We start from the raw sequence: 15,485 nt of genomic DNA on the forward strand, positions 1-15,485 counted from the left end.
TTTGCCAAGGATCAAATGTTGATTTATTTAAATACTTCAGCATCTAAGACTTGGCTTTAGATATTTGAAAATAACTTACATATATTATTTGAAAGGAGTGAAAAATCAACAAACACATGAACATTTTTGAGATTCCAATGTCCATACACAATTTCAATAACATTATTCACATTTATAGCTTTGCATCTGACTACTGATATTCTTCAACATGTCTCCTGTCCTGAAAGAAAGAAAATGGAGGCTTGCGTGTTATGCTCAGAAAGTTAACAGATTCATGCAAAAACAGATTTTGGCAAAAAAAAAACACAGGAAGAAGCTTATCAGCTCATAATTCTCTATGGAAATGGTCTTAGTTCATAGACTTTATTACACTACCTTTGGTATCTGCTATCTGTTACCAGCTGATACATCACCTCATTTGTCTTAAATCACTTGGTAGCTTTGGTCCTGTTAAGAATAACTTCAGAGGATGGTGCAGTGCTGTCCTGGTATGACACATAGCTCAGCACTAAGCACAGCTTTGAACTCTGTGGAGACAAAGACTGCCAGGTTTTGTTTGGTACTGACTTGTAGGGTTTGTACTCTCCGTGTGCTCTGATAAAGTCTGAGATCTCGACTCTATTATTAACTGATGCCTTTAAAAATGAGGTGAAAATTCAGTATTTCTGTAAAACTGTACAGCAGGATCAACATAGTGCTGTACTGTAACAGAGGCACTTGTGTACACGTATGTGGGAGTGTTCTGAGCTGGGAAAGCTAAATCACACCCTTTTCCTCTTAATGTTTTGTGACTGTGATACTAAAGTGATTTTAGTGCATAAAAGTCATAGCTTCCAAAAAGCAAAACATGCAGCTCTAATAGCTTCATGTTTACCTTAGTTTAGTGCATTTTTATCATTTGTACTCTGAATCAAAAGAAGTCCCACCACAACTGCCATAATGGATGGCATAGAAACGCAAATAGGTTTCTCAGGAGACCTGTCAGCACGCACAGGGCTGGAGATGCACGGAATTATCATATGGCAAACGACCTTACATTGCATGGAAGGAATGGAGAGAGGTTTCAGAGGCAACGATTGCCTTCTTCCCTATTCCATTCCTCTTTCTCAGGGCAGACATAAATAAAAGACAGTGCTAGAAGTTACAGGGATTTGTATAAGATTAAAAAAGTACCTTACTTGGGATTAATTAAATAGGAATGATAACATTAAAATTAGAAACAATATATGTTACATTCAAATATAATTACAGAAAGAAGTATGACTTGCCAACAAGAATAACAAATGGTGTTAAATATCAGCGAAGAAGATTAGAAATGGACCATCCATTTTTGTGGCCTAGGTGGCAAAGTTGATTGTCTTTTTTTCTTTCCCGCGACAGTTATTTTCTCTTCCATTGCAGGCAGCTAATTAGGACTGGTTTCACATTCTGTGTGCCAAACTGAAAAATGTTCAAGAGACTGAATGTAGTTCTTCACTGTCCTTTTATTTCATGGCATTTGCTGGTGAACGCACTCGTCCAACTGTGCGATGGGCATCTGAACGATGTGAAGAGCTGGCAGCTGGTGCAGGAGGCTCTCTGTGCTGAAAAGCAGAGCTGCAGGTTGCTGTGCCAGCAGGAACTGGTGAGGCCAGTCCTGGGCAACCTGCATTTGGTGGCCCTGCTTGAGCAGAGGGATGGACCAGGAGACTTCCAGAGGCCAACATCAACAATTCTGTGACTGCGATAGATCAGCCTGCAGGGTTGGGCAGTGACTCAAGGGATTTTCTAAATATCAATAGATTTTAATTTCGCCTTATGATTTCCTTAAATAAGTTCTACTGTGCAAAAAAAAATATGTGATTTATGGGGCCACACTTGATCTTGATACTTCTAGGCAAGCAGTGGACACTATGGGAATGTGTTTTCCCCAAATATACTCTAGTCGAAGCATGGCTAAGTCCCTTACAACACTCTGCTCCACAGCAGGTTGTTCTGCTAGAAAGCAAAAATACTTCAATTACAACACTGTCATTTGTTTATTGAAAATACTGCTTCTGCAAAAGGGTAATGAATGTGGGATACCACCAAATGAAAATTTCTCACAAAACTTAAATGACTGAAAACTTTCATTTTCTCCATTTGGTACCATATATATGGTGGGAATTATGCATTAGAATAGTCTAATGCTAATGCTACAATGATTCAAAGCATGTCTATCAGTATGAACTATGTTATTTACTTTGGCTAAGAATTTAATGACATTATTAGAAGTACATTACGGTTTCTACTTCCCAACTCAGGTTTTGAATCTTGCAATATTTGATTTGATTTTTGTTATATTTGTCAATTTATTTGTTAGGATTCTGATGGGACTTAATACTTTTCATTACACTTTTGCAATTAACCTAATACTTAACACTTATCTACTGATAAATAGTTGTTCATAAGGTGCTTTGTAGTTTCAAAATGTTACTCGATAACTGTTAACAGACATATTTTTTTTAGTTTTAAATTGTAAAACAGAGGATGGCGAGTGGTTTATAAAACAAGCACAAATTAGTCGACATCAAACTGATGCATAGGACAATTGCTAGTGCTTTAGTTTAACTGAGGATACTCAGGAAGGACTTCAGGATATAAAAAATGCTCCAGATAGGACGTGTCAAGGTGCAACTCTCAATGTCAAGGTGCAGCTCTATTTGCTCTTGGCTCCTGTAGGTTCCATGTCTATGTCCAGGTCTGACAGCGCACAGAAGAAGAGCAGTTGAACACATTTTGTTGTTTTAACTGTAACACAGAACAAAAATGTGTAGTTGAGACAAAGTTATAATATCTTAGACATATATGTCGATTTTGAAGTATTGGAAAGAACTACGCAGATATTAGGAAAATCTTAAAAGAACATTAATGAAATGTATTAAACACATGTAATGAATAGATTAATGCAAAAAAAATCAATAATTATACAGTAAGTCTTTCTTATTTCGACCAATATTTCCATCAAACTGTCAGATTGACATCTGAGTTCAAAATGAGTAAAGATATTAAAATATTGTTTTTCAAGATCGCCTGAACTTGAGAGGTGGAAGCTAGCCTTCAGGCCAGTAATCATTATTTCATAATTTAGGAAAACACACGGACTCTTCTGACTCAGAGGTTCCACTCCTTGAGCAGTAAACGGTGTCCTGGTATTTCTGCCTTCCAACGTATCAAACTGCATGCATTTATTCTTTGCAATCCTACAGGGCTGTTATTGAGCCAACATTTTGAAATGGCTCAGCACCACCAATGGCCATATTACATCCACATACTGGACTGTTCTGTACATTTATGCATAGCTTTGTTTTCAGGGTCATGTGAAGAAGCAAATGATCTCAGACAAGCTGTGCGCAGCATAGCAAAACTTCATAGGGAAAAAAGAATTTAGGAAAAATTATTCTTTCTTCTGACCAAGCATTCAGAATTCTGGCACAGTGACTAAGACAAGATGGTATTGCTTACCGGAAAGCCACTGCAGACATCTAGGTCTTTTTTCAAATGGCAGGTAGACTCCCAAATAATATGCAGGAATACCTGAGAGGGCAATACCAATGCCAATAAGGGAATTGATTGTGTCGCTGTAGAGAGGAACTATGACCAGGAAAAGGGAACATAAACAGTATATGATAGGGAAGAAGAGGTTCAGCTGTGGAGACAAAAAAGAAAAATAATTATTAAAAAATCAACATTTAATAAAAGAAACAGTAAATATTCTATTGGAAAAAATGTCAAGTTTTGCAGATTAAAATTAGACAAGTCATTAATAAAAATATAATTAGTAACTACATGACTACTATGTGCTGTCTATATCTTTTGAATGGTTACAGTCAGTAGTCAGTATTATTACGATAGTGTATGCTGCTGAGAGCCTCTTGTTTGGTACATGCCTGTGTAACTGAAAACTTGGGGGTTTTCAGACCTGTACAAGCACAGTTCCCTTCCACATTAGTAAGAGACTAATCTTTGAAAGCAGTACTTTAAAATTAATAATAAAGTAATGGGTAATTTTCCCTCTAACTTCAATTGCAATTTTTTTGTTGTAAATTTGAAACAGAACAAACTCAGCTGGGCTTTCAGTCACCATTTTGATTCCACAAAACCTAATGGCTGATTTACAACCATTTTGCTGGGGTACTTAGCAATTATATCACAAATAAAGGAAATTGCAATAACTTCTTTATGGAATTTGTTTTCACTAGAATATTTTTCACTGGTTGCAGTAATAAGCCTCCTCAAGAGTCCAGAAGATGGCATTTGAATACTAGCTGAAATGTGGAGCTGAATGTTTTTTATAATCAGGATATTGCACTTAAACAGAAAAAAGTGCTGGTAAAGACAGCACAGGAGGTTAGGAAGACAGAGTAACAAGGAAGAAATATTTAGAAAGGCTTGAAAAGATGTGATGTTCATTTGGATTTTTCATCATTTTGCTGCAACACTGCAGGGCTGAGATGCAGGTCATGAAGCCAGGAGAGCGCAGTGAAGTGGGAGCCAGCATGTAGCTTTGTGTGCCTGGGGAAAGCTTTGGGTGCCCATCCCTGCTTCCCTGGGTTCCTGGATTAAACTAGAAACAAACTGTATGTGTGTTTTATTTTTGTGCTGGCTCCCTCTCCTAACTGTTAGCCAGATGCTCTTCTGCAGGCAGTTATTAAGCTAGCATTTCACTGCCTATGACCTATACAGCAGGAGGACTGAATGCCTATTATTCAAGCTTTTGAACTTCTGCATGAGCAGAATTTGAGATGTTTATGGGCTTTGGAGGGATTCTTGCTGAATTTGTAAGTTTGAGCAGAGTGTGAACTTCCCTCGAGCCCCCATCACATATTGAGGTTCCCTGTGAACAAAACCTTAAGGACCAAGAATGGGCCAAGAACCCCAAATATTTATTTAGTCTATTTATACTGAAAAGTCAGATTACATTTTAATGAAAAGAAAAAAAGAAACTGAAAATATCATTTCAACCTCACAAAGTATCAGAACAAATGTTCTTGTGCAAACTCAGATAAGTTTTGCTTCTTTATTTCTTATTTTGTATGCTAACAGGATTTCTATGGCTGAAATAAATAACCTATAACATAATAAGTAATATTACGGTTCTGGTAGTATGGGTAAGATAAACATGTGCATTAGCTGACTGTTGCAGCTTATTTCCTCTCATTTACTTACTTTAATAGGCCGTGGCCTATGTGGCTGAGTATATCGCAGATATATTAGCCCTGCAATAGACAGACCCACGAAGAGCCAGTAGTTGAAACAGTAGTAGTTAATGAGGAGGAAAACATCTTCCACGAGGAGATAAAGCAAAGTCATTAAGCCCTAGAGATAATAAAAGAAAGACTTTTTAATGGGAAAATAAATACATGTCATCTAAAATAAAGAGGTAGTAAAGTTGTAAAAGGACCCGTTTCAAACACATTTAGCTGTTTAGCGTCTTTGTCAGCCACATGGACAGTGGGATTGAGTGCACCTGCAGCAAGTTTGCCAATGACACCAAGCTGTGTGGTGCTGGAGAGGATTGCTAAGAAGCCTTCTGCAGGCAACAGCTTACTTTGCTCTTCTGGTTGTCTTCAGTTTGAAAACTAGCTTTTAATTTAGTTTGTCTTTTGGAGGCACTCACAATGCACTCAGATTGAAACTGTTAGAGTGAATTCTGTGCTATGCAGGTATGCTATATACTCTGCATGGAAAGGGTAAAATAAAACCTAAAATAGCAGAAATTTAATGCCTGTTTTTACAAACATGAGGAACAGAATTATACAGTCTTCTTTTGATGCACAGAAGAAAAAAAAATCCACTGGGAAAAAGGGGAATGGTGGTGTACTAAGGGAGTACACAGCTCATTGTACTAGTGCAAATAGAATTTATCCAAGAAGGGTATCCATAAAGAGACAATAACCATTAATAAATTATCTGGTGTCAAACAGGACCAGTATGATACTTTATGTAACACAGGGCAAGGGAAGATACCAAATAAAATACACGTTCAAATAAAAAACAATGAAACACTCTTGAATGATTCCACTTTCTCTGCTTGTGCATATCCTCCCCCCATTTTAATCTACTAGGTTTATGGATTATTTATTAAAATCATTTGCACTAATTCTGTGGGCCACACTCCCTTGCTTTTGTGTTGCAAGATTTATTTGTATTGTGAGAGCAGGAAAATGTAAATACGGATATAGGCATCCAACCATATGTATTTAAATTTAAATGCTTTAGCCAAGTGTTGTAACTACAGCCCTAGAAAATCAGCCTACTAGAGGGTCTGAGAGATTTTCCTGTCATTTTCTTCTCCCGCGGACGCTCTGAAGATGCACATATAGACTTAACTCCAGTCTACGTGTTACAAAGAGCCAATCTCTAAGTAGTGTTTCTGTTGTTAATTCTGACTACTTGTACAAACAGAGCGCACATAAATGTGAATCAGGCAATTCTCTTTCGACTGAAGAAAATCCACCAGACAAAGTAACACCTCCCCACCTCTGCCCTCAATGAGTTTTAAAAATCCTGACCATTCGAGGAAGAACTCCCCCTCCAACTCAGGAGAAGGCAGGGAGCAGTGTAGGGCAGGGAGGAGGTGGAGCAGTTCCCAGGGCTGCATCCCCAGGGCTGCATCCCCAGCAAACCACGCCAGGCACTGGGCCAGGCTTTCACTTACATTAAAGAGAAGAGCAGGGACTGGTGTGAAACACTTTATATGAATTAAGCTCAAACTGTCCGGGAGGTGTCCTTCTCTGGCTCCAACGTAAAAAAGCCTAAAAAAAAAAACAAAACCAAAACCACCACAAACAACAAAAACACACACACACACAAAACCCAGACAGTTAGCTGAGGAATATCTTATTGCTTTTTGACAAAGACAACATTAATTATTGTATTACTCTATTGTAAATGCTGCTTTTTTCTCTGGTGCCTTCTGTTTATCAGCTGGTGCTGATCATCGAGTGCTGGCACGAGATAACATGCCAGATCATAACAATCCCTCCAGCATAAACGAACGATTCACCATGGCAAAAAATTGTCACTTTTACAATGCAAAGAATTCAGATTAATAACAAATGATTCATTTTCAATTATTTTAAATACATCTTATATTTCGTACCTAGATGCTGCAATTATTGAAGAGTTTAACCCACTGTAGCAGGACATGGCCACAGCTATAGGAATTATCCACTTAGCATAACTAAGGGTTTCACTGCCAAACGTCTGCAATGGAAAAAGAAAACAATAGTGAGGCCCATTACATTAAACATATGGACAATCCCGGGAAGCTCTTATGAGAACATAACCAGCCCAAATATAGCGTCACAGCCATTGCTTTTCTCTAACACTGGCAATGACTAGGAAAATTAGAAATTGGAAAAAATGATCAATATAAAAATAAAAACGACAGATAAATTAAAAAAGGGATTTAAAAAAAAAGTTAAGCTGAGATCAAGTTAATGAGATGAAGATGTATTGATTACAGTGTAATCTGACAAATCCTGTTTTCATTAATCCATGACTTATAATTGTACTTTTGTATAAAATACTGAAAAGGTTTTTAAAAAAAGCATTTCACTGCAAATTTTTGTGTTGAAAATATTGCTGCAGTCCTACGGCACTCAAAATCACCCAGTGTACATTAGAATGATGAAACAAACAAACAAACAAACAAAACTCCACACCCAAATCCTGGTTCTTAAATTACCCAGATTTGCCATAGCTCTTCCTCTGCTTGGCTTTAGTGAAAGCATCTTTTATAGTGAAGTACTGTAAGATGCAGGATTTATGAAGTATGAAAGAGGATTTTAAAAGAGCAGATTTATTGGATACGAGCTTTATATGCAACTTCTAATATACCAGGACTCCTATACATACACACATACAAATTAAAACAAAGCAAAAATCATCAGCATAGAAATATTTCAATCGTATTCCTGATAAGTATGCTACCTGAGATTCTTCCACAGAGGAAGAGTATGGAGCTTACTTACATACAGTAACTTTTGTTTTTATCATTTTATTTAACTTACGACAGCCACTGCATCACTTGTGAGGAGAGCTGACATGTCCAGCACTACATAGTACGCTATATTTGTCATCAAGTAAATAATAGTCACAATAGGCATGGAAATTGCAATAGAAAGTGGTAAATTCCTGCAAAAGGAAAATAGCAAAATTATTCCATGTTCTTTAAATTTAAATAGAAGATGGTTCCCAAATTCAAACGTTTGTAAATGTATACCTCCATCACTTTTGTGCAATCCAACCTTTTCTAATCATGAGGTTACAAAATAAAGTGCAGCCATGTGTAGAACAATTCCATAAGCAGCTTAGTTGGCTGCTTGTGGGTCTGCCATAAGCTTTGGAGAAAAATTGTGCATTTGTAGCTGTAAACTATAAACTGCCTTTTATATAAAGCAGTGTAAGAGAGCACTTAAGCAATGAGATTAATATGCACGCTTAGGTGTTTTATTGATCGTAGGATTTTTTCCTGACTCATAGCCTTTGCATGTCCCAAAACAAGGTGGACTGTATCAGTGGGGTGGACATCCCTACAGAGAGGAGCAGATGGCATTTCCAGTGCTACTGTGGACTTTTTTCATTTCTCAGTTAACTTTTTGTCGTTAGCAAAATTAAACATTTTCCCCATAAACAGTTAAGCTGAATTTCACATGATAAAGCAGTCATAAACTTAACAGAGTTTTACTCTATTGGTGGCAAAAGCAGTCTTGGAAAACGAAGTAATTGTTTTGTCTGACTGAGAAGAAGTGAGAGGTTTTAGAAGGCTGGGTAGACCCACACTTTTCTCTGCTTTTAGCAGAGATTTGTTCTCCTCCTGCTTTAATTTAAAAATTCTGGCCCAAAGCGTAAGGTGTAAAATACATAAGTGTAGGAAAATGATTTATTGGTGTGATACAATTGGTGAGAGATGACAACAATTCACAAGAGTTCTCGCGCTTACTAGTACTTTTGGAAATTAGAGCTTTTGTAGAGAAAATGGTTGGAATAACTTCCGTTGGAAACAAATAGAAAGCAGCTTGTCCTGCAATCGCCTGCCTTAGCAGAACACTTTCCAGAGCTCTGAAAGCAGAACATGCATTTACCTCTCAGGATTCTGCATTTCCTCGGTGACGTAATTCAGGGTGTCCCACCCCGAGTAGGAAAAGAGGGCAGAGTACAGAGCCAGTGCAATCATTCCCGGGTTTGTTGCTGAGCCCTCGAAGGGAGCTCTCAGGTTTTCTGTTTCTCCTGTACAAAGAGCAGATACCAATTACCTATTACACGTCAAAGGTTATGACCTAGAAGGACACTACGCTAAATGTCTCACCTGCCCCCCCAAATAAAACCCATTCATTCCTGGTTTCATTACTATACCTAAAAGTCGCATTTTAACTTGACAGATAGGAGAGGAATACAGACATTCAGACAGCAACTCTAACAGGGAGACAGCAGAACATGTTTTCCCATGTTTGTTATTTGGATGTCACTTGTGAAATTCTACCAGAACTCACAGCTTCCCCTGCCTGGCACCGACCCCTAGCCTACCAAAGGAGGGTGATGTGCTGAAGTGGCATTACACCCCCTCAGCCAGGGAGAAATGGTTGGGAAACCCAATTTCAATTCCTGAATCTGTCTCACATTTCCTCCTCTCCTAACCATGCCTTTATTATCACCAGATGAATTGGTGGGCAATGGAGAGAGAACTTCTTGGGACACCATTCTCAGTAGGATGCTCTCTCCCACAAAGCTGCTCCCTAAAATTAAGAGAAGACACGGGAAAATCTTTCCTTTCAAAATTCTCCTCTAGTTTAGTTCAATCAGATGAGACAACAACCTGCATAAAGTTGCAAAATAGAAGAAATGTTCATGAAACTGCATGAATCTTCACTGCAGTCCTGAAAAGAGGAAGAAAGGCCTGTCTGAATTTGCAGAGGAAAGCGAACTATCTAACGTAAATGGAAGTGGGTTTAGGTATTAAGGAAGACAGAAATACGCTGAAACCTCTATTAGGGAAGAAAGTAAGGTCTTTGCTATAAAATGAAGAAACTTCACCATGTGGTTAAACTAAGGAATATACTGATACCACAAAAGCAATGCAATCTTTGAAGAACAGTAAATACCAGTCTTTCACATTCATAATAAAGTCTTTTTCTCTGGAGACTGCAAGAATAGAGGAAGGTGAACCTACATGATCCAAACATGCTTCAGCAACATGGCTGAAGAAAATGGTAGGAAGGAACAAATAAAGGAAAAATCCCATAGGATCAAGAAAAGCTTTCTAACTGTCAAACCTTCTCAAAATCAGATACATTCACAGTGTTGTTTTTTTTTTCTTTTTTTTTTTTTCTTCTTTTAAAGTGGCATATCTGAGCACGTCAGAAGGAGTATGGCAAGGCTAAAATGTGACAATTGTTCTTTCAATTGAATCACAGAATCATAGACTGAAGCAGCTGTTGAGTTTAAAAGAGGGCATTGACCTGATCACAACTTCCTCCAGAAGTCTAGATCATTTCTCCTCCCAGCCCTTGCTGTATTTAAGTGCTTGGTTCTGTTCAGACAGAGTAGAGATGAGACCTTTACCACTATTACAAGCCCTGAGCATTTTGCACTCCTTGCAAGATGACCTCCTCTCCGCCTTTTTCCCTCCTGACCCCAGGTAACAACGTAAAGGAACCAACCTCAGGACTGCGTTCATTTATTCAGTTTTCATTAGACTTGAACAGATCAATGACAACTGACATGCACCACTATGGCTAAAGAAACAAACAAACAAAACCAATCAACCAACCAACCAAAACCCTTCCCTTAAAGTCTGATGTAGCTTTACAGTATAGTAATTGGAGCCAAAGAAAGAAGAAGGCCAGAAAATATAGGAAAACAATCACTCTTGTTAGGTTTTACAAGCTAGTTTCTGCAGAAGAAAAAGACAGTTCCCAAACCAAAGAGAGAAAACCATCTCTATTTTAACTGAATAAAGACACAATGGCTATTTAGGGATTTCATGGGAAAGGAAAATGAAAAAGAAACCTTAGTAACTAAGCAACAGAGCTGGAGTTGGAAGAGACTTCACTGCACCAGATCCCAAACTAATAAAATCAAATCTGTTGTCATATGTAAAGATCAGAAGTAGCACTGGAATAAACGATCATTTTGCTGTTATGTAAATACAGTTCAGCCCAGTTACTGCTCATAAAAGATGGCTCATCCATCCTGTGATGCCTTATGATACCACAGTGATTCACAGGAGCGCAGTATTACAGTTTTGTCCCCTGTTTCTAGGAACGAGCACACCCTCTCACCACTGACCAGGGGCTCGTTACTGTAGCTGGAGAAAAGAGCAAGTTCCTTCTTCCTCTGGTATCTGCCATGCTGCGGCGCTCCAGGAGGAGCAACACTAGTCTACTAATTTTAAGTAGCAAGAGACTGAGACACCGAGGCTAACTTTAATCTGGTTAACACCAAACTGATGTTAATTCAGCTGCAATCTGCTATTCAGCCTTGCAATGCAGGACTTGGTGTGCGCTGGTTTGCCACAGTAAGGACAGAAGAATAATTAAACTCCAGTGCCTAGTGAGCCATAAAATTCCTCTAATCTTGCTATGACAGACAACTTTTTCAGAATAAATAATACTTTGTATGCAAGTCTTATAGAGTCTGATCTTCCTGAATGGATTTTGAAATTCATCTATGGTTCATTTTTAAGAATTCAAGTAAATGAAAAATATTCTTACCTTTACCAATTTTGTAAAGGCCAACAGCTATCACCAAGATAAGAGCCATAACTTTCGCATATGTGAAAACATCTTGTACACGGGTTCCCCACTTCACATTCACACAATTAATAAACGTTAAGGAACCTGTAGAGAAATGTAATATGCATGAGAGGAGCGCAGTGTGTTTGGCATCACTACTTCAAATGCTTCCTTCCACAGAGCACCCTTCTTTCAAGAAATACAACAGAATCAATGTCAATATTTCAGGACCACCTAGATTTATGAAGATGAATGAAATACCTGTGATGCTTACTCCATGACAATAGGTAGGAAGAAAACACCTGATTTTGAATTTTAGGATAAGTCCTGTTCCTTTTAAATAATCATTAAACCTTTAAATTTTCTTAAAGTCAACGGAGTTGCTCACATGTAGATGTGATTTCTTTATATCCATTTTTTTGCACTGAAGTTCTCTTTGCTGATTCAAGCTCTGGTTGCATACAGAGTAAGGACAACTTCTGCACCAAGGAGTTTGGATGCTCTTTTCAGGACACTGAGCTGAGCTGTGTCAGTGTGCTCTCACTGTGCCCATGGATTAGGAGCTGAGCCACTCATGCTTTGAGCCCAGGCCTGAAGGTTACAGAACTACTTAGAGAGTTCTCTCAAGCATTAATTTTGACAGTATCTAATGGAAATAATTGAGAAGTTTGGTTGCAGAGATCGGGTGGTGTCAACTTGTTCTCCTTTCCTCCTCCTGCCGTATTCTTTGCATCCAGCTTTGCTGCACAAGTTAGACCCAAGGAGCAGATAAAACACTGTGAGGAGCACGGTGTACCGTAGTGCTGCCCGCCTGCTGGTGTGCCCACCTGACCTTCTAGCACCCACTCAGCATCACAGGCAGCTCATATCCCTGTCCACTCTGTAACTCAGAACAGAGACAGGTGTGCATTTGGTATCAGGTATGAAGCCCAGCTGCTGGAGGAGAAAAAAAAAAAAATGTAGCACGGGCAGTTCAGGTTCCTTTCAAGCACAGATCAGAATGGGCTATTTCTTCTCCAGCACGCTTCTTGGTCTTTACTTCTGTTTCTTTGACCTGCCTATCACCTGCACTTCAGATTTGAAAAAAATGTAAATGCTTAAAATGAAAACCACTTAGAAACCTTTCTTTATAGTAAGGAAATTAGCATCCAACTGCAGATGCTCACAGGACTTTTGTCTTCATTGTCATGAGCAACTCTGCATATTTGACTGGGTGTCCAGCCAGCTGTTAAAGTAATGATGCACCTAACTATTTATGGCATCAGGACCTGATGTGCCCTCACTATTCCCTATTAACATATCAACGTTGTGCAACAGGGACAAATTTTATTTTTATTCTGGTGTTAAAAACCCCAAGAGGTTACATAATAATTGTTCCTGCTCAGTGTCAGGTTTGCATATAAGTTAAACTTGTCTGTAAATAAAGGACTGCTGTAAATCTTGCTCTAGTAAATGTGGCATAGACATTGAAATATGTTTTATGCTCTAATTAAAAAAAAAAAATCTGCTTTCAATAACTTAATAACATACATCTCATTTAAAAATAAAGTAATATATACCAGTAAGTGCTAGAACTGGAGCAAGTATTTCTTAAAAAGGATAGAATATGTGTTGACTGAAGTTTTTAAAACTGAACATTTATGCATTATTTGTGATGTTATAAAGTGCTATTTGAAACACTGCAAGGGATACATTTACTGCATATGTATGTAACACAACATGTATTATGTGCTTCTGTGTCATTAAGTTCAAGGCATCAGGATCTTGCCATAAGATTCCCAGTAAATCATACAATGTATAGATGTAAATGTTCTCTGTGTTGGTGAGGTGCCAACTAACTCTACTGCTCCTGAGCCTTGTCAAAATTGTTCAAGCTAGTAATAAGCTTGCTATATGACACTGCATATCACAGTCAATATAATAAACTGTAATTTTCTGAGCAATCTGGGCTGCTACCCAAAATGCTGGTTGTAGGCCTGGTCAGTGGTGAGGCAGCTAATTTTCTGTATGAGAAAGCAGCAGCTGCCAGCCACACCTGGTACATGAGCTCATGGAAATCAGAGGTACTAGAGTACACCACAGATGATTCACATGAAGACTGCAGCAAGAATAACCCCCCCAAAAAAAGGCTTAAAGAAACATCAGTATTTGAAGACTGGTTTTCTTAAGTGACTTCAAGAGAGGCATGTAGAATACTGGGGAAATTATTTTTGGTCTAATAAATAACTGCTTTCCTGTGCAAGTGGAGACTTTCAGCTGATAAAAGTTTTGTTGGTTTTTTTTTTGGAAAAGGGTTAGTTGCCTTTTAGAGTGTGGAGTGGCCACGATGGTCTCAAGTTATATCATGGAGCCTTCTTCAGAAGCGAACTTCTTCTGTACCATGCTGGTGAGAGTCAGGGCTACAGAGAGAACACCTTTGCAGAACTGTCAGTATACATTATACTAACTTAAGTTAAAATTATTAAGTTAAAATTAAAGTTTTTGTTGTTATACAATTTAAACCATTTTAAAAAAGATCACGCTATAGCATATTGGGGAGGGGAAAGGAAGGGGAAGGGAAGGATGACCTATCTTGACAAATACAAATCTTATGGCAAAGAATTTGAGTACGGTCCAGCTACTGGAGGACAGACTTGTAACGCTTATCCCTGTGTTTAACGAAATCAACTCTGAGGAGTATGTGGTTGCTACTCAATATTTCCTGAGACAAAGCTCATATTAGGCAGAATATTTTTTAATTTCATATGGGTTTTAAGTTTTTTACTCATCTTAAATGATTTGCAAGAAATAGGGGAGAGAGGACATAGACCATGTGTGGGCTGCAAATTAGACCCATGATTCACAGAGATATGTTTAATCAGCAGCTACAATTTTCCTCAACTTGTTGGAATTCTCCTCTTCCCTCTAATAATCTCAGCCTCAAATAAAATACAAAACAAAAAGCATATGAGTTCCTCAGAATATGTTCTACAGAGGCAATAATTATTTTCATGAAAGATAAAGGCATAGAAATTCTGAAAAATATCTCTGTGCACCTACAATTATAATCCTTATTTTCTAGCAATCATAACTTTACTTACAAATACAAGCAGCTGCAATCAACCTGACTGCATCATACGGTGGCTCGCAATGAGGAAAAATTGGTTGAACAATATAGTTAGCAAATGTGATTGCTATCACTGCCTGAGTTGTTGGTTCGATAATTAGCAAAGAAGACCACAGTCTGATGAAAGCCACAAAGGCACCAAATGCTTCCAGGATGTAGGCATAGCTGGCTCCAGATTTAACAATGGATGTTCCCAATTCAGCATAACACAAAGCTCCAAACAGTGAAAACATTCCACCAAGAGCCCAGATGATTAGAGAGAGTCCGTAGGAAGCACTGTACATTAAAACCCCTCTGGGAGATACAAATATCCCAGAGCCAATCATGTTCCCGACAATTAAAGAAACTCCATTTAGTAATGTAATTTCTTTTTTCATCTGCATTTTATCACTTGCGTCTGCCATATCGTCCATTTCAGCTTTTCCAGTCTTGGATTTGGATTTTTTATTGCAGCATATTCGCCAGGGCGCCGGCATCTTCAACTACCATTACCTGAAAACAAGAGGAGAGGACATCTTTTGTGAAGCATGTGGCATCAGAGACGTGAGTAAGATAATTGCTGTACAATGCACAAATGGTACAAAGAACAATTGTTTTGCCTGCTTTCATCTTGTAGTCCA

The 15,485-nt window shown here is 38.2% G+C and overlaps 1 protein-coding gene across 7 annotated transcripts in view; it reads right to left on the reverse strand.

Moving 5' to 3' along the window:
- Positions 1-15,485, reverse strand: part of LOC310895792 (Y+L amino acid transporter 2-like) — a 22,616-nt gene continuing 7,131 nt past the window's right edge. For all 7 annotated transcript variants that reach the window (XM_083827452.1, XM_083827451.1, XM_083827456.1 and 4 more), the window contains exons 2-10: positions 14,840-15,357; positions 11,739-11,864; positions 9,111-9,255; positions 8,037-8,160; positions 7,124-7,227; positions 6,680-6,776; positions 5,188-5,337; positions 3,484-3,667; positions 1-2,769 (exon numbers count right to left, since the gene is read on the reverse strand). In XM_083827452.1, the coding sequence (XP_083683578.1) occupies positions 2,678-2,769; positions 3,484-3,667; positions 5,188-5,337; positions 6,680-6,776; positions 7,124-7,227; positions 8,037-8,160; positions 9,111-9,255; positions 11,739-11,864; positions 14,840-15,341 (1,524 nt within the window). In that variant the 5' untranslated portion in view covers positions 15,342-15,357 and the 3' untranslated portion in view covers positions 1-2,677. The remainder of the gene's footprint in view (positions 2,770-3,483; positions 3,668-5,187; positions 5,338-6,679; positions 6,777-7,123; positions 7,228-8,036; positions 8,161-9,110; positions 9,256-11,738; positions 11,865-14,839; positions 15,358-15,485) is intronic.

The sequence above is a fragment of the Anser anser genome, assembly GCF_964211835.1.
Source record: "Anser anser genome assembly, chromosome: 2".
Lineage (NCBI taxonomy): Eukaryota > Metazoa > Chordata > Aves > Anseriformes > Anatidae > Anser > Anser anser.